The 23,813-nt window shown below is 43.4% G+C and overlaps 1 protein-coding gene across 3 annotated transcripts in view; it reads right to left on the bottom strand.

The window, feature by feature from the left end:
• AFF1 (ALF transcription elongation factor 1) overlaps nt 1-23,813 on the bottom strand; it is a 67,388-nt gene that overhangs the window by 8,285 nt on the left and 35,290 nt on the right. For all 3 annotated transcript variants that reach the window (XM_058803505.1, XM_058803506.1, XM_058803507.1), the window contains exons 4-15: nt 16,124-16,168; nt 15,037-15,123; nt 14,416-14,452; nt 14,014-14,065; nt 9,873-9,927; nt 9,707-9,744; nt 8,152-8,308; nt 5,975-6,850; nt 4,245-4,342; nt 2,169-2,409; nt 1,282-1,373; nt 630-693 (exon numbers count right to left, since the gene is read on the bottom strand). In XM_058803505.1, the coding sequence (XP_058659488.1) occupies nt 630-693; nt 1,282-1,373; nt 2,169-2,409; nt 4,245-4,342; nt 5,975-6,850; nt 8,152-8,308; nt 9,707-9,744; nt 9,873-9,927; nt 14,014-14,065; nt 14,416-14,452; nt 15,037-15,123; nt 16,124-16,168 (1,842 nt within the window). The remainder of the gene's footprint in view (nt 1-629; nt 694-1,281; nt 1,374-2,168; nt 2,410-4,244; nt 4,343-5,974; nt 6,851-8,151; nt 8,309-9,706; nt 9,745-9,872; nt 9,928-14,013; nt 14,066-14,415; nt 14,453-15,036; nt 15,124-16,123; nt 16,169-23,813) is intronic.

Here is a 23,813-nt window from a genome sequence, read left to right as displayed (position 1 = left end):
TCCCAGTCTTCAGCTTTGTGGGCTCCATTTGCTCAATGGTTTCCTTGAGTAATTTATTATCTTCACTTTTTCTTAGATACTGTTGTCTGGTCTTGGAGGCTTGCCTCACAGCGGGGTTTCCCACTGCAGCATTCCCTCACTTCATTTTCACAGGTAAACAGAAAGTAGTAAATGGACATTATCTGACTGAGATAATTATCTGCCATAATTAGCAAAGCAATATGTTCACTTGTGCACACTTAAACTGCACAGAGCAGAAAAAATCAGATCTGCCAAGGCCACTTCCAAGTCTCAGTCACCAGCAAATCAATAACTGCCTGACTTTTCTGACTTTTTAAACTGTCTTAAAACTAACTGTTCCATCTGTTTTCCAAGGATGCCTTTAGAGCTCTTAGCAAAGCCCTTTACAATGCCAGATCTGAATCCCATTTTCTAGATGTGTTTGCATCCCAGAGAAACATCTGACTATCTGGCAAATAAAGACAGCCTCCCAAGACATGACTGAACCCACTGCATGTGTGGAGTATGGAGTCAACCTCATGGTAGCCAGTGACCCTCATTCCCACCCACAGGTACCAGGGCTGAGAGCAGGAGCTGGTCAGCATTCCCAGCACAAGGTCAAGACTTACCATTGCATCAGCTTTGTGCTTCAGCCTCTGGGCCTGTTCAATGTAGTATTCCTTTGAATGTTGCCTAAATTGGGGACAGAGAGGAAAACCAGATGAAAAAGGGTAGGATAATTATCAGTTTTACTTTCCTATCTAGATGATGCTATGGGGTGATTGATTTCTTAAAAAATATATGTTGGAATAATATTGAAAATTTACATTTAGAAATAAAAAATTAGCAGAGGTAGGGCTTCCATGGGAACAAGTTAAATTCCTCATTTTCGGGGAAAAACAGTAGTTATATCATCTATCATTCCTCAACTATAGACCCATAAATAAATTTTAATTGAAACAAAGTAAATTTGGCAGCAACCACACACTTATCTGAGACCAAAACTTGTATTCAAGTTACTTGCTTACGTGAGAGAAAGTCCCTAATTTCCAGAGCAGCTTCCCTCAAATCAAAACTGTTGTAAAACTTTGCTTTCTTGTAAACCTTTACTTTGTCATGGGTGGCATGAGAAGGTAGTACAGGGCAGATCTCACACACTTCTCGCCTCTCTTTCCTCCCAAAGAAGTGCTCAGGAAAAAGCAGAACCCAGAGTGGCCTCATGGCCAGCCTTGTCTCATGCCTTCAGGAAGTAAAGAGGAGGGGTGTCAAACAAAAACTTACTTTTCAAACTTGAGCAGAGGTCTCCTTGGCTTAGAGGTACCATTTGGCATAGAAGGCACTGGGAAAGGCTTTGTGACATCACCAGCAGATCCCTGGTAAAGGACAGAGATAAATCTGGTTAGAGAAATATGCCTAAACCAATTCCAAAGCCCAGCTTTCCCAAATTTCAAGTGAAAACGTTTATCTGTCCTAAGCATAGTCTGTTGTCCAGGCTCTCTTCCCCTTGCTTCTCACCTGACTGCTTGTCATGCCTAACACCATTCAAAGTTCTCCCAAGCTCAGAGAAATTCAGCAGCAGGTTTCCTTGCACAATGACTAAGAGAGCAGTGAGGCTGCAAGCAGCACAGTTTTCATGTCCTCTAGCCAAGGCAGAATGATAAGATCTATTCACACTTATTTCCACCTTAACCACACAACAATTTCTGGTTCCCCATTACTAACTACAGGGAAAAGGAAAAAGCAAACAGAGCTAGCTAATGCAGTGTCCACAGTCTGGCTTAGCACACAGAGTGACATCCCAGACCACACACCTGAGCCTCCAGTAAACTGCCACATAACCAAATTTTGTAACCCAGAAATGCAAATAATCAGCTGCAAGGATCATGAACCATTTTGTAAACAAGCTATAAAAGCTTACACCTGGGCTGTAGTCAATGCCATAGGTTGCTTGTTTTCTTATTTTTAAGCAATCCCCTCTTTCTTTTTGTAAGCACACTTATTTTTACATCAATACATGAGTATTGTATTAGCAGTTGCCTGCAGTCTGAAATGGTAATTAGCATAAACATGACTCCCATGCCTTTGGACCTTACAGAGTATTTTTCTGAAGAGAATCACATAGCACCCATGTTGGAGGAAACATCCCACCAGTTATCCTGGATACCTACTTTGATGCCCTTGGACAGTTCCGTATGATTTCCCTCCACTTTCCTGCGCTTGGCAAACGAAGGATCCTTGTGGTTGCTCTTGTTCTTGGCAGGGTTATCCATGGCAGGCAGCTCATCAGTCTCATTTCTGGGTCTCTTTTGGGTCATCTTGGCTGACTTTGTGGCAGGTTGTGCAGCGGACATGGATGGCAGTGGCAGGAGCGCATCTTTCTTCTGGATTTCACAAGAAGCTTTTGATGCTCTGGAAACGGGAAGCAAATTCATTAATATGGTGTACATACATTGTAGGGATTTTTTACAAACTTAGTTACATCACGTGCCAATTCTGTTAAACTGCTCTGGAAGTGGGAGATGACTTGTTAATACATAGAATTCAACAAAAGTGAAACAAAACTTTAGGGTCTTCATTGTGCTTTAGACAGCAAATGTTCACCCACCATCCACATATAAGCAAGCTGCTTTTCAAGTAGGAGTAAGTCTCAGAACTTCTCCTTGGAGCAAACACTTGTAACCAGAACATCAGGACATTGCAAAAAAAGCATGCCTCCAACACAGCTCCTTTTCACTCAGTGAGGGAGGTGATTACAGCGACTAAAACCCCTGGGACAAATCACCCAACAAGGCAAATGAACTGCAGCACTGCCTGCCTCTCCCCCTTTTGGCAGATGGTATTTTCTATGGTCAGAGATACTCACCCTGACACTTGATCCTCTATGTCCTTTGATAGCATTAAGCTAAGTTCCTCCTTTAAGACTTGCTAGATCAACTAGACAACACTCACAAAGTTGAGAGAGACTTAAAATGCTATGCTTTTAAATGGCAGAGATTATCACATTTAGTAACATTAGATTTCTGATCATCTGAAGTTAGGATGAGCAGCCCTAAGTAGCACCAAATAGTTCTAAACTTTGTTTCACCACTGCTCATTTACATATTTTTATTCAGTTTCTCAAAGTTTCCAAGGAAACACTGAGCAGGGAACCCCAGCTTGTGGACTGAAACATCAGAAGAAGAGGAAATGAAGTTTAACCAGCGAGGAGACTGAGGTGTGATGGTGCACATCCTGCCTCATTCTGCTGTGCATGGGACAATCCTCTCCCCTCTTCCACCACACACTTTTCCCATGGTTTGGTCTGCACTCACATCACACACTTGCTCCCAAGCTTCTCCACCTTGGCACAGATGATGCTCCACAGAGCACAGAACCATCACCTGACCCACCCAAGTGCACACTCTTCCCAAAAATGCATCCTATTGTTCCCAGTCCAAAAACCAGAACACGACTAAAACAGATGCTCATTTTCACTGAGAAAAAGAGAGGAATAAGCCCCAGAATTAAAGCTCTTGCATGACTACCACAGTTCAAATATCCTTTCACCCAACTAAATGGCAGTCCCAATTCTTTAGTGCTTCCAGAGTGAGTCAGTGTTTTCTCTTCAGAGAAACAGTTTACTCCAATTGTCAGGACACAAACCTCAATACTGCATACCAATCCAAGCCAACACCTCAAATTCAAGCCACAAGCAAGCAGGAATTGAATGCAGTAGCCCATGACTGAGGCATGAGTCTCTCCTCTTGGGAACACTGCCCAGTTGGAAACATGCTCTTGGAAGCAGTCACTGGAGCAAAGGGCTAGCCAGAATGCTGGCAGTGCTCTGCTATGCAAATTACAGGGGAAGCTCCAGCAGAGCTACCAGAAGCACTGCAAAGGCTGCACTGGGAAAAAAGAGGAATTCCTGGTCACAAAGGCCACCTGAAATTGCAGACAGTCAGGACTCAAAAGGCACATTGGTTTTGTGTCCATTGGGTCACTTAGGAAAACAAGGCAAAGACAAGAGGATGACTTCAGTGGAGAAGGGAAATGCTCACTGCCCTTCCCCACCCACACCTACAGAGCTGCTTTCTGGACTGGTTGCTTCCAGGATGTAAAGGCAATACTGCTGTAGATCAGGTTTCAGAAGGAAAATTATGTTAGAAGCAAACTCATGAGTATAAGGATACAGTTCCTTGATCTTAGCTCTTTAGGAAAGACTTGGATTTATACATCCTTCTGCCATTCCACCACTGTATACTCACTTCAATTTACTGGAGTCTTTGTTAGCTGAAGACTGCAATAATTTGGGGTTTTTTTCAGATTTCATTTTCTTCCTATCAGTCTCCTCCTTCTCTCCCCTCTAATAGGAAGGGAAAAAAAAGGAAACATAAAATCACTTAGGTTTTCAAAGTTCACATAAAATATAGACCAACACAGCTAAGTTTGATTGAGTCTGGTTAAAAAAAGAAGAAAACATACCTTACTGGAACCAACAAATTGCAGACCCACAGCACAGAAGATACAGATTGCAAGGTCGTTGACAAGTAACCTAAAATGACATTTTATCTAATTTTGCCTGGATAGATTAATTGCTTGCAGTGGCAGGGATGGAACTGCTAAACCTGTTAACAATAACCTGCTAACCTACTAACAATAATCAAAAGCAAAGCACTTTCATGTGTGATACTCCACACTGGTACTCCAGATGCGCAGAGGGTTTGGTTTTTATGTCAAGATGCTGACATAGGTGAAATTTTAAAGCAGCAGTAACCTAGGGACCCCAGAGCTGATGCAGCATTGCAGGTGGGGTGGCACCAGAGAGGAGTAGAGGGGACAATCCCCTTCCCCAGCCTCCTGACCACACATGTTTGGCTGCAGCCCAGGACACGTTTGGCTTTCGGGGCTGCAAGCACACACTGCTGGGTCGTGTCCAGCCTCCCATCCAGCGGAACCTCCTGTTCCTTCTCCACCAGCATGCTCCCAGTGAGTTCTTCTCCCAGCCTGCCCTCATGCCTGGGACACAGCCAGCTTTGTGCCACTCACAGGGGTGTGCTGTGACACAGAGTCTGTCTCTGGCAGGGTGCTCAGGACAAGGCTCCAGCACTGGGTTCACATCCCTGCACTGTGTTCCAGGTTACCTGACCCAGTAGGCTGCTGTGAGACCTGAGCCCCCGAGGGCACTGATGCACTGACAGAGCTGACAGTGAGGCCCTCAGTGGGGTTCCCTGCAGTCAGGCACTGAGATTGCAAGAGAAGACATGTCTAACATCAAATAGCTCCTCTCCTCTGTCTCTTAGACAGACTGACTGCCTGTTTCCCTTTGTCCCATCGCTCTGCAAGAGCAGGAATTTCTGAGGTCTCTCAAGTTTCTTCACAATTTTCCTGCTCTTCTCAATTCTCCCTCACAACTACAGGAAATTCATAAAATTGCAAAACTAAATGAAACCCAAACCAAGGTTATTCACCCACCCATGCTGAGCCACCTGCTCTGTGAGGACCAAAAAGGGACTCAGGGACTGAAATACCCAGAGGGAATACCCATTGCCCACAAGTCTGCAGCCAACTCTTTGTGCAGCTGACCCAGCTGGCTGGAGGTACATTCATAGTCTCCTCTGGGAGTCAGCTTTTCAAAAAACACTTGTGAGCAATGATCACCTCAGTTAAATAAAGGGCTCTCTTGTAATTCAAGGGAAAGCCACTGTTACAACTGGTTTTATTCTCTGAGAAAACCAAGATTTCAAGAAAACAGAGCAAAAATATATTCTAAAATACTAAAACACGTTAGACAGCTTACAGGGCTTTTCATTTGCTCAGGAGGGGATTTGTGACCAACAAGAAACATCTGCAGACAGTTTTGATTCACATTCCCCTTAATAATAGCTTTACAGAAGGATAATGGCTCTACTCCCAACCTATGAAGAGGGAAGTCCACTAGGCTTTTCAAACATCACATCAGTCCTTGTACCAACCCAGCTCCCACTCCATCTCTCACCTTCTTCTTTGCAAGGGACTCCTCAGGAGTGTCCGTGGCTTTCCTCTTCAAGTCCTGCTTCCTCACATCAGGAAGGTCCTTGGTCTCTGCTTTCCTCTGGTGCCCATTTTTCCTGGGGGGCTGAGGGACTTTTTCCAGGTAGCAGAGATCTATTTTCACCACGAGGTGCTCACGGCTTGGGGGATCCCTCACTGGTGAGAGCAACTTCTCCCCGAGAGACAAGGGCAACTTCTCCCTGTGCAAATCCTGAGGCTTGTGCCTGCTGGTCCTGAGGGAGGCTATGCCCTGAGGAAGGGGACTGAGAGCATCCCGTGCCTGGGCATCTCCCATGAGCCTGGGCTCCAAGAAAGGTTTGGCTTTGGCCTGGTGGGAGCCCTTGTCCTTTTTTCTCTCAGAGGGCTCTTGAAGTCCTGGTTTTGGGTCTTTTCTGTCATTGGATTTTGTCTTCACTGTTTTTTTGACTTTTGGCTTGTCCCTGAAAGACTGGTTTGTGAGCTCCAAAGGGCCAGGCTCACTCTCCACCTTCAGGCCCCTCCTGGGCCCCTCGTGCCCCAGGGGCTTGCTGGGCCCTTTGATCCCCACGGTGTGCCTGGCCGAGGGCTCCTGGGCACGCACAGGAGCCTTCTGGCAGCTGCCTTTGGTCGGGAGAGGAGCCTCCTGAGGAGCCCTGGCTGCTGGGCTCTTGTGAGGAGGCTGCCTCAGCTCAGGGTGCTGCTGGCAGGAATTGCTGCTGCTGCTGCCCCGCTGCTGCCCCTTGCCCTCCTCAGGCCCATCCCCTCGGGCAGTGTCCCTGGGGCTCTCTGCTGGCACTGCTGCTGGGTTCACCTTGGTCAGCCAGTTGTCCAGCTGCCACTTATTAGAAGTTGGTGGCTCGGGCTGCAGACAAAAAGAGAAAGGGAGGATTCAAACCTGATGCCTTTACGGGCTGTTTCCATCCTAGCACAGCTTACCAGAGCCCTGGTTCTGTTGCCCAGAGGTCTCAAAGTGTTTGCTTTTGCACGTGAAGAACTCACTATAAACACACAGGCCATGTGCACTAACTTACTCTAGAGTACCATGGATGAACAGTTGGCTGAATGAAAAAAGGACAAAAAGGTCAATGGCAAGTAGGTAGGACTTCATTAGTATTTTCAGGACAAACCAGGCAGAATTTAGTAAAAGATGAGAAGTATAACATCTTCCTTCAAAGACACCATATTGCAGTGGGCACAGTCTGTAACTGAACTGCTGAAGGGAAAAAGCATTAGAGTGAGATGGAAAGATAGGCAGTCTCAAAGCTTGTTACTGGCTTCTCCCTGTTCATGCACTTCTAAGGTGAAAAGAAAGAGAGCTAGAGCTGAGGGGAGGAAAAATAAATTACAAGGGTCTTTGTAAGAGGGACCTCAAACTGCCAGTGGATTGTTTTGCATCAGCTGTGGTCTGCAGACACAGCCATGTACTTCCCAGTACCCTGAGAATGTTGTGCAACCTGAAAGAACTGTTTGAAAGCATGGGACATGAGCACTTCTGCAGCAGATTTTTTTTAAAAATGCACGGTCTCACAATTATGAAAGTTTCAGGCACCAAGTTCTGTTTGTCTGCTTTTCCCAATAAAAGCCTCAGAAATGCCAGTGCAGCAGTATCCAAGCCAAATTCAACAGCAGCAAGGCTAAGCATATTCCAGCCCTTTCTGCAGGTCTGATCCCTTCAGCTGCAACCTGGGAGAAGCTGAATCTGTCACTCAGGCACAGGAGCTGCAGGCAGGCAGCAGCTCCTCTTAAATTATCAGGAAACTGGTCTCACCCTGACACTGCCCATAAAGGCAACCAGAAATCCTGCACAGGCAGAGGTAGGCCCCACAGAACCCAGCTGTGCTTTCCCTCTGTGCCTTCTCTTGTGTTCCCAGTGAAGGCACTGATTCCCCCAGGAGAGCTAGATAACTGTGCCAAAGGACATGGGGGATGCAATGCCCAACAAAGGCTGGGCATCTGAAAGTCTCATTATGTTGGTAGTGAGGGTAACTAAGGTAGACAAACTCTAGAATGGAAGCACAGGGTAAGAAAAGTCAAGTGATGCAGCAAAGATGTCAAGGGGACAGCTGATCAATGAGAGTGCTGCAGGTCCCCTGCCCTAAGTGCATTTGACAGCAGAGTGGGGCAAGGGCTGTGTGAGCCCCTCTGCCTCTCGTGTGCATTCACCTCGGGCGCCGGCGCTCGCGGGGGCTCGCTCGTGTCACTGTCACTCGAGGGGCTCTCTGTCTCCGAGTCTGAGGAGCTGTCTGAGTCACTGGTGCTCCCTGACTCCGAGCTGCTGGAATGTGCTGATTCCACACTCTTGGGCTGGGACTGTAAGGAACTGCAAGGCCACCATGAGATAAAATTAGAAAGCAGCATGGCTGAAGGTTACTTATTATATTGACAGTTTTATTCAAAAACAAGAACTCAAATCCCATTATTTTGGCACTGAGATGAGAGGGGAGAAGGCCAGAGAAAGACATTAGCATACTCAAAAAAATAAAGCACCAGAATACAAAATTGCTGGAAGTAATAAAACCTTTAACTCCAACCCAGTCAAAGATGTAGCAAGATGCCACTACTACAATGAGGAGCTGCATTTTGCCAACCAAAGTTTAAAAAATACTGAAACTGCCCAATGCTTTTCTGAAAAACTTCCAATAAAAGTGAACAAGGCAGGAACATATACTTCAGGATGGTTTCTGTTTTTTCTGTTCTCCCTCTTAAGTTTTCACTTCATCTGTGGTACTTGGTCATGCTGCTGTAAGCACTTCATTAATAGCCCCATCAGGCAGCAGCATTTCTTGCAACACTACTCTAACAAAAGTGATTTCTCCACACTGACAATAGAGTGGATGGAATCAAGGAAGAGCTGTCCCTTTTATGCACAGTGTTTTCTTTTTTTTAATGGGCTTACAAAATGAAAATGTAGATATTTTAATTTATTTTTTCTACATTGGTTTCCCACATCAGTATCAACACATTTGTATGAGTTGGAGGCAAACTCCTTGCTGATCCAAGACTGATATCATGAGAACATTCCTATTTTAAGAGTTTGCAGACACAGATCATGGCAATCATGCCATTGGTGTGCTCTGCAAGTCTGACTATGTAGCCCACTCTTGTGCTTGAAGAATATACATATCAAGCCCCCCCAAAAAAAATCTATGTCAGTGCTCTCATACAGGAAAAATTTTGAGCTTTTCCATCTTTCTTCCTCAAATGCTGGCATATGACTGTTCAGTCTACCTTGAATATTGCCTCTGAGTAACAATACAAGGCAGGAACAGCTTACAATCAGCTTCCTTATCAGAGGAGCTGAAACAGCCTCTTCCTAACCCTTTCCTGTTCTTTACCCACTTGGCTGTTTTGGGCTTCCTTCTGAGCTAAAACTGAACTCACATCTCACCCATGGCCACTACAGCTGAAAATCCCATTAGCTGCAGTGTGATCTGTGGACACACTGGTGGAGGGGAGGAGGAGAGGAGAAAGAAGCAGTTGAGGAAATACAGTTCTGGTTCAGAGGGAAGATCCAGCATACCTGAATAACTCATTTCTAATGGGAGCTTTCCAGAAAACCCCACACAACTAAAGCTGACTTTCAAGAGCAGCCAGAAACCAGCTTTCTCTGTAGCTACAAGAGAAACCAGAAACCCTTACCCTCCCACCCCACATATAAAAATGAGTTTTGTTTTTCTCCTTATGTGGTCTAGCTAGTAGTTTGGGAACAAACCTGTACCTTGGAGGAGCAAGTGAAGAAGGTGACTTTTCAACAACCTGTTTTGTTCACAAAGACAAAGAGGAGAGGGGGAGGAAAGGTTAGCTCAGAATTCAGAACAATGCAACAAGTGGTGATGTTTAAAGGGAAGTCTGTGTGCCTAGTGTATAAAACAGCTAAAACCAACTTGGTCGTCACCACTCTCTTCACTATCACTGAGCTGCAGGTCGTCCTGGAGCATTCTGAAAGACAACCAGAAGATAAATATCAGCCAAGGCAGACACATTTTGAAGCAGCAGGAAGTGATAAAGATTTGGTTTGTACTTGCCAAAGCAAAACAACCTCCCCCATCTTTTCTGAACATTTGGCATGCTCAATCTACTAAACCGTATCATTACTTGAAATGAATGGTTAAAATGTTTGGTGTTTTTTTTTTTTCTGGTACAGTAAGAGACTGTCATGCTGCCAGCCTGCACTGGGTTCCCAAGGGACAGAAAGCATCAGGAGTACCAGGAAATGTGCAAGTTCACACACTCTGCTCTCAGGGACTGCAAATTTTTCTTCTGTCCCAGGGGTTCTCATTCTACTGCCCAAGTCTCCTATCACACATGTGTAAGTCAATGCCAAGGTCAGGCCTATCTCCCATCTCCTCTCTACTCAAGGAACTCCATTCTCCTGCACATTTCAGCAGTACTGTCAATCAGTTCAGGTACTCAGAGCAGTTTACAAGAGGAGAGGCGTGAGCTCTTTTTCTAGAGAAGAGAGCAGCCTGCCCACAAACATTTCCAAAAGCATCATTTAGTCCTGTGGCTGCAGGTGGTAACTACCGTTTGCAATTTTTAATTAAAATGCTGGAAGGGAAGGAGAGGAATTCAAAGCTCTCCCAGACTGTTATCCCCCTCTCCGGCAATTGTGCAGGCATCCCAAAGGAGTTGAAAAATAGGCAGGTAAAACCTGGCTATTCAAAAGTATAGTTATTCAAATCTTGAAACTAGCTGGCAATTGACTCCTCAACCAGATTATTATTCAAGTGTCCTTCCAAAAATGGGATCAAAAGCTTGGGAGCTGAGATAGAGATTTTAATCAATCAGGACAAAACTTGACTCTGCTTATTTCAACCTCATTTCAAACCAAGGGCTTTCTGTGAAAAATTTTTTTGCGGCCAAAAAAGAAAAATAGGACTCTGACCCCTCATGACAACATGTTTTATAGCAAGAAAATAACTATAAATGATCCCCAGTGAACCACATCACCCTGGAAAAAGGGGGAGAAATTAGGAAAAAGTCGTTGCTTTCTTTGTTCATTTTGACTGCCATTCCCCTGTGATCTACCCTCCACTGCCTCATTTCCTCACACACCTCCTCACTGGAAATCACCTCTTGCCTCTTCATTTAGAGTAAACACTGAAGGGAAGCACTATGAGACACCACCTTGGAAAAGGAGAGCTCCAAATTTCCTACAGAAGGCAGACAGCCTGCAGCAATCCTGCACGAGCCAGCTCTGCTGTGGGCCAGAGCCAGAGCTCACTGCCAGACAGATGAGGCACAGAAATGAAAAAAGAACAGTGACAGCACAGACACTCTCCAAATTCTGGGCAGTTTGGCTAACCATCTACTGGTATCTCAATGAATCCTTTTTATTTTCTTTTACAGCTCCTAGGGGAAAGGAGTCCTTCAAAGATGGTAGTGAAGAAACTTTCAGGGATGCTAAAACATGCTGAAAGGTTTTAAGTTTGGTTTTGGGGTGTTCTTTGTTTTTTTTAGTTTTGTTCTATTTTATTCTGCTTTAAGAATTGTGGACTAAAGACTTATTTAATTTAGAGGTAAGAGGATAATCACAGAATCATAGAATGGTTTGGGTTGGAAGAGACCTTAGAGATCACTTAGTTTCAAACCCCTGCTGTGGACAGGGACATGCAAAGACACTACCTAGATCTCTTTAAATCTGATTTAACTGTTTGTAAAAAAAATTCTACCTTTTCTATGAGAGCTGCTAGTAAATAAAATACATCAGCAGAAAAGAACACTGCGACTACTTATGCTCTATTTGGGATCAAGGAAGAACTCTGAAACTTCAAGTCATACTTGTGCAATGGTAGAAAAAGCCAGTTTCCACAAAACAAGATTTTGACAAATTGTTAAATAGCCTAGTTAAAGAAAATAAATCTGCCTTAATAATTTTAATGCTCCAGTTAGCTCAAGAATAATAGATGCCAAGGTTTCATTTGCAGGACCTGTTCATTTGCAACTTATGTACACACCATTCATCTCCCTAAAGCTATTTAAAAAGAGTTCTTTTAGTGAGAGAAGCGGCACTAAAATTATTATCACTTGCCAAATACCTCACTGAAAGCACAGGCTGGTCCCTCCCTGCTAGCCAGGTTAAAGTTGCATCACCAAGAATGAGCTGGCATGTCTCCTTTTCAAAGAAGGGCTGCTTCCATTCCAGCACTGCCAGGTGCAAACTTCAGGGCTGCATTCAAGAATGAAATCCATCTGGGAAATCCCTGCATGCTCTGAAAAGTTGAATGCTTAATTTGGGCACACAGATGCCCTGGGATTTCATCTTCTAATTAACCAGCACAATCACTGTTTGTTTTCAGGCAGCTACACTTTGCAACACAAGCTACTCCAGGCAGCTGAATTTTCAGACAGTCACGTGCGCTTTGAACAGCACAGAAAGCCAGGCCTGTTGTGCCAGAGAAAACAAACACAGAAAAGAAGGGATGGATCACTTCAAGGGAAAGATGTAGAAGAAATCCTCGGGCAAACTTCACTCAGACACAAACCCAGGCCACCCTGTTCCTCCTGCTTCCACTGCCTTTGCCAACCATGGGCTCACACATCCCTTGTGGATGAGCACTGGCTCTGAAGTGCCAAGGACACTGAGTAGAGAAGGGATCAGGGCTAAGGACAGAGCTCCATACCATGCTAAATTTACAATTCTGGCCGTGTGGGCTAAGGAAGGAGTCCCTTCCAATTCCTGTCTGTAGGAAAAGTCTCTTCTCTCTCTGCTGCCTTGACAACTGACTAAAGGGCTAAAGGGATTTTTACAAGCAGCTGTGAACTGAAATAATGATGATGGTCATAGGGTAGCTGGGGAGGAAGGCAGAGCCTGGAGCAGTTGGAACTACTAGTTTTAGTAGTGCAATGAAAATTTTCAGACATCATTGAGGAGGAACAAACTGGGGTGGATGAAAGTGAAGCAAAGTAAGGAAGAGATTAAAGGAGTAGGTGACTGCTCAGCAAGACACTATCCCATACTCCCAGCAAGTGAGGGCTCCTCTGCATTATGCTAGAACAGTAAGAAAAGGATGTTTAACAGACCCTACAGGGCTTAAGCGAAAAATTCTACAATCTCAGCCAAGATGGAGACATGGTTTTGCTCTTACTTCTGACTAGCCCAGTTTGTTTGGTTTTTAATTAAATGATTTATGATAAGGAAAAGGCAAACAAGTGGAGTAAGCATTGTAGTCTGTACTTTGCAGCCTTCCATGGAAAAATATATCATGGAGTAACAAGATCTTTATGTATCAAATGAACTGACAGACACTTATATTTAATAGTTCAGCAAGTGCCTTGCACACAGACCCCTGAGCCTTCCAGACATGGAAAGATTTCTGTTTGTTACTGAGGGCTCAGAGCCTAGCAATGCTGCATTTGGCCAAGTAAATCCTGAAAGATTAATGTCAGCCCACACAAAACTGCTTTCAAGCAACTTCTGTAATTAACCTAATTAACAGATAACCACTTTCATCTACAAGGACAGCACCAAGTTATTTCTCTACCTTTTTTTTTTCCTCAAGCTTCAGCCCTGTTTTTTATAGTTCTTGTAGGTGTAGCTTTACTAGCCCTCTCTATTGTCAAAACAATATCCAGGATCAATCGCATTCAGTCTGAACCTTTTGTAATTTATGTCAGTTGGATGCATTATTGTAGGTTGAACAGCGCAAAATTGTGATGTTAAATAGCCACAGATAAAAAGAACAAAATACCTTTAATCTGGTGCATTAATAGTTGGGCTTTTTCTTCAGTTTTGTTTTGGTTTTTACACAGTCATTGTAATCATGATAAGTACACTTGGCATCGTCAGGTTAAGAGTTGGACTGGGTGATCTTAAAGGTCTTTTCCAACCTAAATGATTCTATGATTCCATCATGAAACAATAATGTTTCTATTGGTGAAAATTCCCTGCACTGCAAGTTTGCTAAGAAAAATCAGACTGATAAAACTGTAATCTTCAGAAACATCAAGTAACCCAAAATTTAGTTCTTTCCAGGTTCTTTAATTAACTGCACAGTAGAGATGTGGGCAGGTCTGGTTACTTACGATGTTCTTGGCTGAGAACCTGGCAACGTTTCTGAAGGTGCTCCATACTGCTCTGGAAATCAAAAATGAATAGGTTGGGTTTGTTTGCCTCCTTTGTAGCCTATTTTATCTTATGTTCTCTGAGCACCAGATTAGACTCATCACTTTCTTCTAGAACATAATTGTCATCAGATTATTCATCATTCCAAATGGGATTTTCTAATGAAATAACAGCTGCCTTAAAGTCTAGGTAATGAATGTACACAATCTCTTATGCCATTTCTAAATTCATCACTGTTCAACACAGCACGGGAAATCACACCTCTTCATCAACGTCAATCGACGTGTCATGTATAACACAGAGCACACAAAACTACCTGTCAATAAACATATTGTGTGTGTTTCCTTTGGCTATCTACTTACTCTGATCCTTTGCTACAGATCCTTCAGGTTGCAATTCCTAGGGACAAAAGACAAAGTGCAAATTGAGAACAAAATAAATGAGCTCTCTCATAAGAGTTGTGTACTGACGATTTGTTTTCTATGTGTCTCTTTAATAAACATTTTAGCTAGCTTGTCAAAGTGTCCAATAGTCTAAGCTGGCCTGACATAGCTTAGCATGGACAGAAATGATAACGTGCTATTGTCACCAAAAACTGGTTTTTAGCACATTAGGGGTATGTGCATTCTTGAAGAAGTATCTTAAAATTTCATAAGATCTGCCAAGCACATCTGTTTAACACAGTCAGCAAATATTTCGATTGACAAAAAGATAAAAAATATTTTGTGCTTCAGCAGAGATACTTAAAATGTCTCAGACAAGTAGTTGTATTTGAAGACCACAATTACAACAAATGTCTAAGTTGCTGAAGCACTTTTTATTCACCCCCATTGGGCTTTAATTTATCTGACTACTTCTGAAGGTAATGCCCCCTAACAGCCCTTATTTATAGAAGGGGGACAAAATTGGATGGAAACACATGCAAGAGCCAGAAAGCTCTCTTCTAGTTTATCAAAAGTCCTGGAAGAAAGAGGGTATCTTACCTTTGTAGGGAATGGAAATTTTGAAGGCTCTGCTTTAGTAGGTGTGTTAAGAGCTGTCAGGGGAGGTGGCCAAGAGCGGGTCATTTCCTGGAAAGAGATTGAGAGAAGCAGCTATCAGGAGTTTTGCTGATAGGCACAGAGATTTGGATCTACCTCTTCATGCATTTGGGCACGTTTCCCCATGGTTGCTACAAAAATAGTGATATGCATTACTAGCAGGCCAGAACACAGGATATGCCTGGTGAAACACAAAAAGATGCCAGACTTCTAGGAGGAGTCCTTGTGGTGCAACCCCAACCAGCACAGAGTAGCCAGTGGGCACCTGCATGCAGCTCCCCTCCAACTCAAACACTGCCCCAACAGCAGCTTCTGGAGAGCTATCAAGGCATCAGGATTTTGCAACCTCAAGCAACTGCACAGGAAGTGAATTGCAGAAACCAAACTGTTCCTTCAGGACTTCAGCATCTCAGAACAGAATTTGACATCAAGGAACACTCTCCTCAGGATCAGGACCACTGGCTTGGGAATCCCAGGGCATTTTCACACTGTGCACAGGGAAGGGATTCAGCCACAGCCTGTGCTGCTCACAGAGACAGTTCTGACACAAGGTTACAGCATCAGACTTGGCTTTGCTCTGCATGAGCAGACTAGAATTACAGTGAGGGAGCAGCAGTGCCATGCACAGGCGGGTGAAAAGGACACAGGGGTGTTCCTGCTCAGAGCCACACTGCTGGGGCTGGCAGCACAGACACGAGGCAGCTTCTCCAGAGCCTTTGGAGGAAGGGCACCTGGGAATGGCAAACCACTGACTTGATGCAGGAGTAGCTCTGGCTGTCTCGGATGACTTGTCAGTCTTGAACTGCACCACACTGTATTACACTAAGGTACTGATAGAAAGACTGATCTTACAACTCCAGCTGTATTCAAGGCTAACTCTTATCTCTACTTCTCCTCAGCACACCCCAAAACTAGTGACAGCTACATCTGCTGAGTGAACAGAAGCAGAGAGGTATCTTTTCCCCAACCATTACCTTAAGGCATGCAAAATCTAAGCAAAGACAGAGATCTATTATTTAAGAGTACCTACCCTCAAAATTTCTTCAATGGACTGCACATCAATGGGGTTGGTTTGCTGTAAGAAGAAAGAGAGAAGCAGCATGAATTTGCTTGGGTTTTTTACCAACTGACATGAGATAGGCACACACTCAGTGAATATTTGCTTACCAACAGCTCAATAAATTTCATGGAAGCCCATCAGTAATAAAATGCTAGTAAGGATTAAAATCCCCATCAGAAGGACAGTTAATAATGCACTTCTAAAATGTCTCATTTTCAAGTCCTGGCCAGAGGTGACTGCAGATTCCACCAGGACACTCTGCCTGGAATGAGGTAAAATGACTCAAGCAATGCCACCAATGGCAAATGGTATTTGCAAAGCTACAGTTGGTAAATGGAAAAGGGAGCATCACAGGACTTTTGGCGTTGAATAAAGCTGAAACCAGTCTGACTCATCAATCCCAAAGTTAAACATACTGATAGTGAGATAAAGATGTGGTAGACCTGGTAAAATACTTGATAAAGGAACAAACATTCTACTGATACTACCAATAACTTATCTAACGCTGCTCAGCTGACACAGCTGGCCTGAAGAGATCTGACAATCAATCACTCGATACTATAAAAGCCCAGTCCCAAATTTTAATGGCAGGGTCTTCTGATACACTTTCTCAGAGTGTATGTTTGCTTCCTCACATTGATGTGCTCCAGACATGGGAACACCACTTCCCTTCCACACAATCAGCTTCTCTTCTACTAACAAGGCATGTGTTTTTAAAGTATCTGTCATTTACATGTCCTTTCCTAAGTGATACCATTAAAGGAGGCTGAAACAGAAAACAACCAAAGAGCTGAGTAGCTGTGACAAGCAAAATGCACACCAGATCAGTTTCTTGTCTATAAACAAGAAATTCTATGGAAGTGTTCATTCATCAGAGTAATTGCTGAAAGGGAAAGGCCAGGAAGAATTTATTCACATTTAAGAAAGTGGACAGTGAGCTACAATGCCCAACCAGAAGGATCTTCCCTAGAAAAGAGTAAAGAGCAATGCAAGCAAACACTTCAATAAAGTCCAAAACTGTCATCCTTGGCCCTTTCACAGGAAGTCCACTCATCTGTTTCCCACATGCTGCACTATTTACATTGGAAGGAGAAAAGGAGATGAGGAATGCATTTTCCTTGCAACCTCATTTGTCTGAGTCTACATAAAGCTCTCATTGAAGCAGTGCTCATTTAACAAAGCCTTGAATTTCTTCAGAAAATCACACAGGGAGAGCTGCTTCTGACCTTACACACCCAAACAAATGAAAGCTGAGGCATAGCCAGATTAGTCACACCAATGAAAGCAAGGCCTGCAGATGTGTCCCACAGCAGGCAGGAGGAGGGGACAGGGAGGGCAAACTGCAAGGAACTACCACTTGGCAAGAGACTGCAATGCTTCATAACTCATGGTGCCAAAAAAGGCACCCCATTTCCTCTTTTTATTCTCAGCAGGCTTAACCCAGTAGCTCAGCCTAGTTTACTTCTTAATTCAGTAAGTGGTGAACAGCAGACACATTCACTTGCATCCTCCTGTGCAAAATGCTTCAGAAACTCCTGAGAAATCCCATTATAACACCATAGAAATAAACTTCCCATTTAACTGGTAAGAAATAAAGATCCTGCCTGGGCAAAGTATTTCAAAACTCTCTCTATAACAGATTGATTGCAACAAACCAAAGTCAGTTTACTTCACCCATTTCAGAAACTTAAGTTTTATGAGGTGACAATTGATGACAGAGTGGAATGCAATTAACCTGAGAATAAGAGAATATCTGCAACAGCCAGTCTGGGCCTCTCTTATCCTTGCCAAACAACCCACATCCCCCTTCCTGGAGTTCTTTCTGATGAGCCTAAAAAGACTTTGACATTGATACAGGTTTACATACACAGAGTATTTATAGTTCAATTGTCAGGAGGATTTATCATAACCCCCAAGGGTTCAGCGACTGGTACTTCACAGGTCCAGGGGCTCAGCAGAAACCACTTTCTTCCTCATGGCTCAAAATTTAAAGGAAAACAAACACAGACCACTGAACAAGCACCACACAAGTCTGCATCAGCAGCATAAGGACCTCTGTTTTTGTTGGCTTTTTTAGGACACCATAATCAAATATATGGTGAAATGATTGCTCTAGAGATTTCAGTCACAGATTATTTGGAACAAGCACAGGGTCAAAACCACACCAAAACTGGTCAGAGTCAGCTGACTGCACGGGGGTTGTGCTCTCAGGTAGGACTGTGACTGTCCCTGTCCCCCAAACCTGTGGGGCACACCCCCTTTCCCTCCATCCCAGCTCCAGGGACTGAGGACACTTCATCTTTTACAAATCTATCCAGTGCCTGAAGGAGCTGGCCTTTTCTGCATCCTGAATATTTTTCCCCCTTTTGTTTGTTGGGCTTTTTTTCCTTCAAGTCACATCTTGGCTGCGTTTCAGCTTGTTAAACCACTAAACCACCATTAAACCACAATTACCACCCAGCAGCAAGGGGTGTCCTTGTCAGCTCTAAGAGAAGGGTTCAGGGGAAAGGAGAAATACAATGCTGCTGCAGGAAGAGCTACAAAGCCATAAAGCCAACAAAATCCCTGAAAGGAGCTCAGCTCCACTGAGGACTGTGGGTGTGGGAGACCAAATATTCCACATTGCTGTCTATCCCTGCTAGCTCTTTTACAGCCTTTCCTGGGAACACTGTAACGTGCAGACAGACAACTTCAGTTAAGCCTGGTGCATATTTGGTGTCTGACACTGACATCTGTACAATCCCCAGCTTGGATTTCCTTATGCCACATCCACACTCTTGCAGTTGGGAATGACACAGGCCCCTCCAAACATCGCTTACAAAATATTTTGATGGCCGTGATCAAGCACAATCATGGGACATCCAGAATTTTTGGCTTGCTGGGTTTGATATGATGTTTTAGAGCCAATGTTCCCAACCAAACTGATGCTGTAGTTCTATAACAGCTAGTTCCTGCAGCAATAATACTAATTTAATTACTAATAATATTAATAAGAATACTGATTTAAAAGTAAAAAAAGGAAAACAGCCCCTGAAGGATTCATTACTACTTTGATTGTGAACTGAAAAGGACTTCAGGCCTAAATAATTTCAAGCATCTTTCAAGTTTCAATTTCAAGTTACTTGAGGAATTAGTCTGTCTACTACAATAGGCATGCAGAAATGCACAGGTGCACATACCCACAAAAGAAGAGAGGGAGCTCTTAATTTAGAAAACAATTTAAAATCTGCACAGGCACTCAATTCACACTGCATAGCAAGTGTGTGATGAAACTCTCAGAAATACTTCCATGTCCTCTCCTCATGAGCAATTCCAAAATCCACACACTGTCATGAACTCATGCCCCGAGCCTTGCTCTGCTCTGTTAGGGAATAAATAAGGAAATCAGGATAATAAACTAAAAATCAAACCCAAACTAAACTGCCTAAGGAACCACCAGGCACACAAAAGAGATACCCCACTGGCCGTGATATTTTCACTGGCCATAGATACTAAAAAGAAGACGCAGTGGTTGATTTGAGGTTTTTTTGGGGTTTTTTTTTGTAATAAAGATGGGGTAAGAGAGCTTCTAAGGTTATTTCTTTTTTAAAAGATATTCCATTAAAAATAACAGCACACATTTTCATCCCACTCTGTCACATGTGCCAAGTGGAGCTGAAGGACCGTATGGCTCTCGTGTGTGCAAGAAGGGGGCTGAGGCTTTCTCCCTGGTCTTTAAATAGCTTGCCTCAGGAGGAGGCTGTGCCAGAGGAGTTTCAAGCAAGATGTCAAAAAAAATCACCTTTCAGAGAGAGCTGGCCATGCATTATTTCAGAAGCCACCGTGTGACACCGCTGAGATGTGTGGGCTCAGACAAGGCCAGGGGCAGTCAGAGCACACAGAGTGTGCAAGGACAGGGACAGGAGGTCTGGAGCAGGCATTAGCTGGAATGGATACAGGCAGCCTCTCAGGCAAGTGTTAAGGTGTCACAGACCTTTCTGTTCCTTCTCATCTCTGTAATTTCCACCCCACTGCTCATCCCTGCTATTTGCAAGCCTCTGCTGTCACAGCCCATTTGGAGCTGCCCCCTGACATCCTGTGCACAAACAAGCTCCTTGTTTCTCCATCTCCATCTTAAGTGAAACTGGTGCTGCAGGTACCCAGGCAGCGTAGGAGAGGAAGGTCTACAGCACGAGTATTCCTGGTATCTCCTCCTAATTAAAACTGAAACGTGTGTGTGTACAGCTCAAGCATGCCAGCTCTTTGCCTGATCTCAGACTGAGTTATTAGCACCAAACCCAACAAAAGTGGTGCAGCAACAAAACCCAAGCAAGTGGTGCAGCAACAATGAGAAAAGCCAATTATGAGTTCCATGCCCTTCATTCTGCTGTCAGGTTTTCTTTGTTTCCTAATGAGAGCTTTGCCCCTGCTACTATCAGCAGAGAAGGTTGCCAGCTCTCAAAACCCAAACAAACAAACCAATCACATTTTCAGCTGCTTCCCATTTAATACCATGCTTTAATATATTTGAATGAGATTATCTAATTTTAAATTTATTTTTTCATGTACACTGCACAGTCATTGCAGCGTGAACGCAGTGAAGACCACAAAACTGCATACATCACTGCATGAAGGTTTAATTTGAAAACAACAGGCAGGACAAAAATCAGACTGAAACCTACCATCCTGTCCTCACTTCACCCATCTGTGCTCAGCCAGTCAGAGCAGGAGATGTTGCACATTAGGTGCCTTCTCCTCCTCGCACACAAGTCACGCTAGTGATATCAAGCCACTTACTCTCCAAAGCAACTTCCTACCTGGATTTCTGTGCAGTTAAAAATCCATCCTCTCTGTGCTACAGACAGATGCAAGATGGACACACACATGTTTCCAAAATGACCCAGCCAACAAGAGACAAGGCATATTTTAACCAAGCCTCTACTAATCCTGATGATGAATGCAATAATGTTCTGCCATGTATTGAAAGAGGTTGCCAAAGCTTGAAATTCAAACCATATTGTTGATTGACACAAATACATAAACATGAAAATTCATAAAGGCTTTCACACACTATCTTGAGGAACACCAGACACCAAGCAGATTCTCTGCCAAGGCTATTTAAGTGTTCCACATCACAGAACATAAGCCCTACAACTATTCTCATTTTACAAATCTGTAACACCTCCTATATTGTACCCAATATTTGCTAGAAAATAATTGCTAAATAACCCATAACTAGAAAACAATAATTTATAAACCTTTATGAAGTAGGTATTTTAGATTATGAGAAAAAGACAAAGAAAATCTGTCCTGCAATCAGTGTATGCTTTGCTACCAGCAAATTTTCTGGTAGGAAATTTTCTGGTAGCTTTTAGCATGTGTGCTGGAAAACACACATGTCCACCCTGGTATTTTCCCATGTGCACTAACCCAGTCCATGGCCTCGTATCCCCTGAGCTATGGATCAGGGATATTTTAATTGCTTGTAGCTAAATGGATTGGAAACAATAGAAAATTACTTGGTTTTGAAGCACATCCTGGTGAAACTTAGTAACCACAACAGCTCCCTGAGGCATAAAACCACACTTTCACTTCCAGCCCAATGATTCCATCAGCACGCAGCTCTTCTAACAAAACACAACTTCCTCAGCTCTGGCATCAACAGCCACTTGGGTGAACCTGGGAAAACATCACTGCTGCAGCTGCTGTAACTAAGAAAAACCCTGCAAACCATTGGAGAAGTGACTACACAGGGGAAACAGGGATGGAAAGCTAACAAAACCATCAAACTTGTGTCAACTAAGAAAGATGCAGGCAGATAGTCAACACACGATTTTCTTCTGATTTCTTTCATGTTAAGAAATTGCAGGTATTTGGGGTTTTGCTTGTTTCCTTTTTAAAGCTCATGCAAAAAGTATTAGTGCTTTTAAAAGGAAAAAGGTGGAGTTTGAGCTAAAGCTTACAAGTGTAAGTCTTTGCACTGTTGCCTGTGAGCTTTGGATTAAATCAATAACAAATCAGGCTAAAGTGTGTGCAAACACTTCAAAGCAAAACTGTATTTTAGGGATGAGACCATCCCTTCCTTGACTTCACACTTCCCTCATATGCAAGTGTGGGAATACTTGCATATATTTAGGTTTTTCTTAGTGCTATTTTTCTATTAAGCTCAAAAACATTTCAGAAATATATAACAAGAAGGGACTTAAATTACTGTAATGAAACCTTTATAGACATAATTTGTTTAAAATCTCAAATGATATGGAGCTCAGTATGACTTAATGACTGACTTCATAAACTATGGCCACAGATTTTAAAGGCTATTTTATTACAGGGAATATTGTCTGAGGTTTCATTACTACTGTAAAATAACACAGAGGTATTATTTGGCAGCAGAGTCCCTTTAACAGCAGCTTGAGCTGTTCCAGAAAATTCAGGAAGTTGCTGTCACAGAACAACAAATCCGTGAGAAGGGAAGGCAATTTTCTCAGCAGGTTTCCCAAGACTAGGATTAATTTTCACAGGAGAAATTACTGCAAGACACATCATTTTTGGCACAGAAGAAGAAAGCTCACTCCATTTCAACAGAAACGACAACCACAACAACAACAAAAAGCCCCAAACATAAGGCAGAATACAAAAGGACGAAAAGAGAAAAATTAAACACCAATAAAGCTGAATTAGCTGAAGTTTTATAAAAACCTTGTATCAGATTCTCTTTGTGGAAAGCAGTAACAAGGTAGCACCCACTGCAGCAGCTGTAAGAAATACATGCTTGGGGATGCCCTTGTTTGTGTTTTGCGCCAGCTGCAGGTAGCCAGATGGGTGGGTTAAGCTATGGACAATGAGCAGCAACAAGCACCACATCCTCGGTCTCCCCTCTCCCCAACTTAGTTCTTCAACCTCACGGAGTGAGACTGGAATAATTCCAGCAAATCAAAGCAAAGCTGAAGTAGATCTGCTTGACATTGCTTCCAGTGTTAAGTTCCACTTGTGTAGTTCATGACAACCAAAACCTATTTATGCTTTTTGCTGTATGCACACTAAAACAATGCTGAGGCACTACAGAAATGTACAGAAGGATTCTGTCCTATCCAGCCAGATAAAGTCTTTGAAATTGCACTATAAAAGCATTTGTTTTCTCATTTGTGTCTATGCTGCTTGCTTGACATCACATGACTTCATTGCAGACTACAAATCCAATCTACCAGTCTCATAGTCCACAGGAGCCTTCTAAAATAAACTCTCTGGGTTCTATTTCAGGTCCTCTGTGGGCACCAGGGTTTCACCAGCAGCTCTCCTGTAGCCAAGTTCCCTGTGGACAGTTCCACAAGCACACTTAACTCCTTTGAGTCCACAACTCTCTTTTCCAAAGCAACACCAAAGTTATTCCACTAGAAAAATGCCACACCACCTTCTCTTCTGCTTCTGCCCACACCTCAACTCAGCAGCCGAGTTCCAAGTGAAGAGAGCAGCTCCAGCCTCTCACTGCCATCTAGCAGGTTTGAAAACAAACAAAACCATTCCCACGAGGTTTCTTCAGCTGACACTGAATGATCCTGGCAATTTAAGCATTTTACATCAAAATACTCAGCAAACAATGGTTGTACTGTCCTGTTCCTGCGTGGGTGCCTGCAGGAAATAAAACATTCTTTAAAGATTTTACACGCTTTTCTAATCCCGA

The sequence above is a fragment of the Ammospiza caudacuta genome, chromosome 4 (genome assembly GCF_027887145.1).
Source record: "Ammospiza caudacuta isolate bAmmCau1 chromosome 4, bAmmCau1.pri, whole genome shotgun sequence".
Classification (NCBI taxonomy): Eukaryota; Metazoa; Chordata; class Aves; order Passeriformes; family Passerellidae; genus Ammospiza; species Ammospiza caudacuta.
This window is presented reverse-complemented; position numbering and strand designations above follow the sequence as displayed.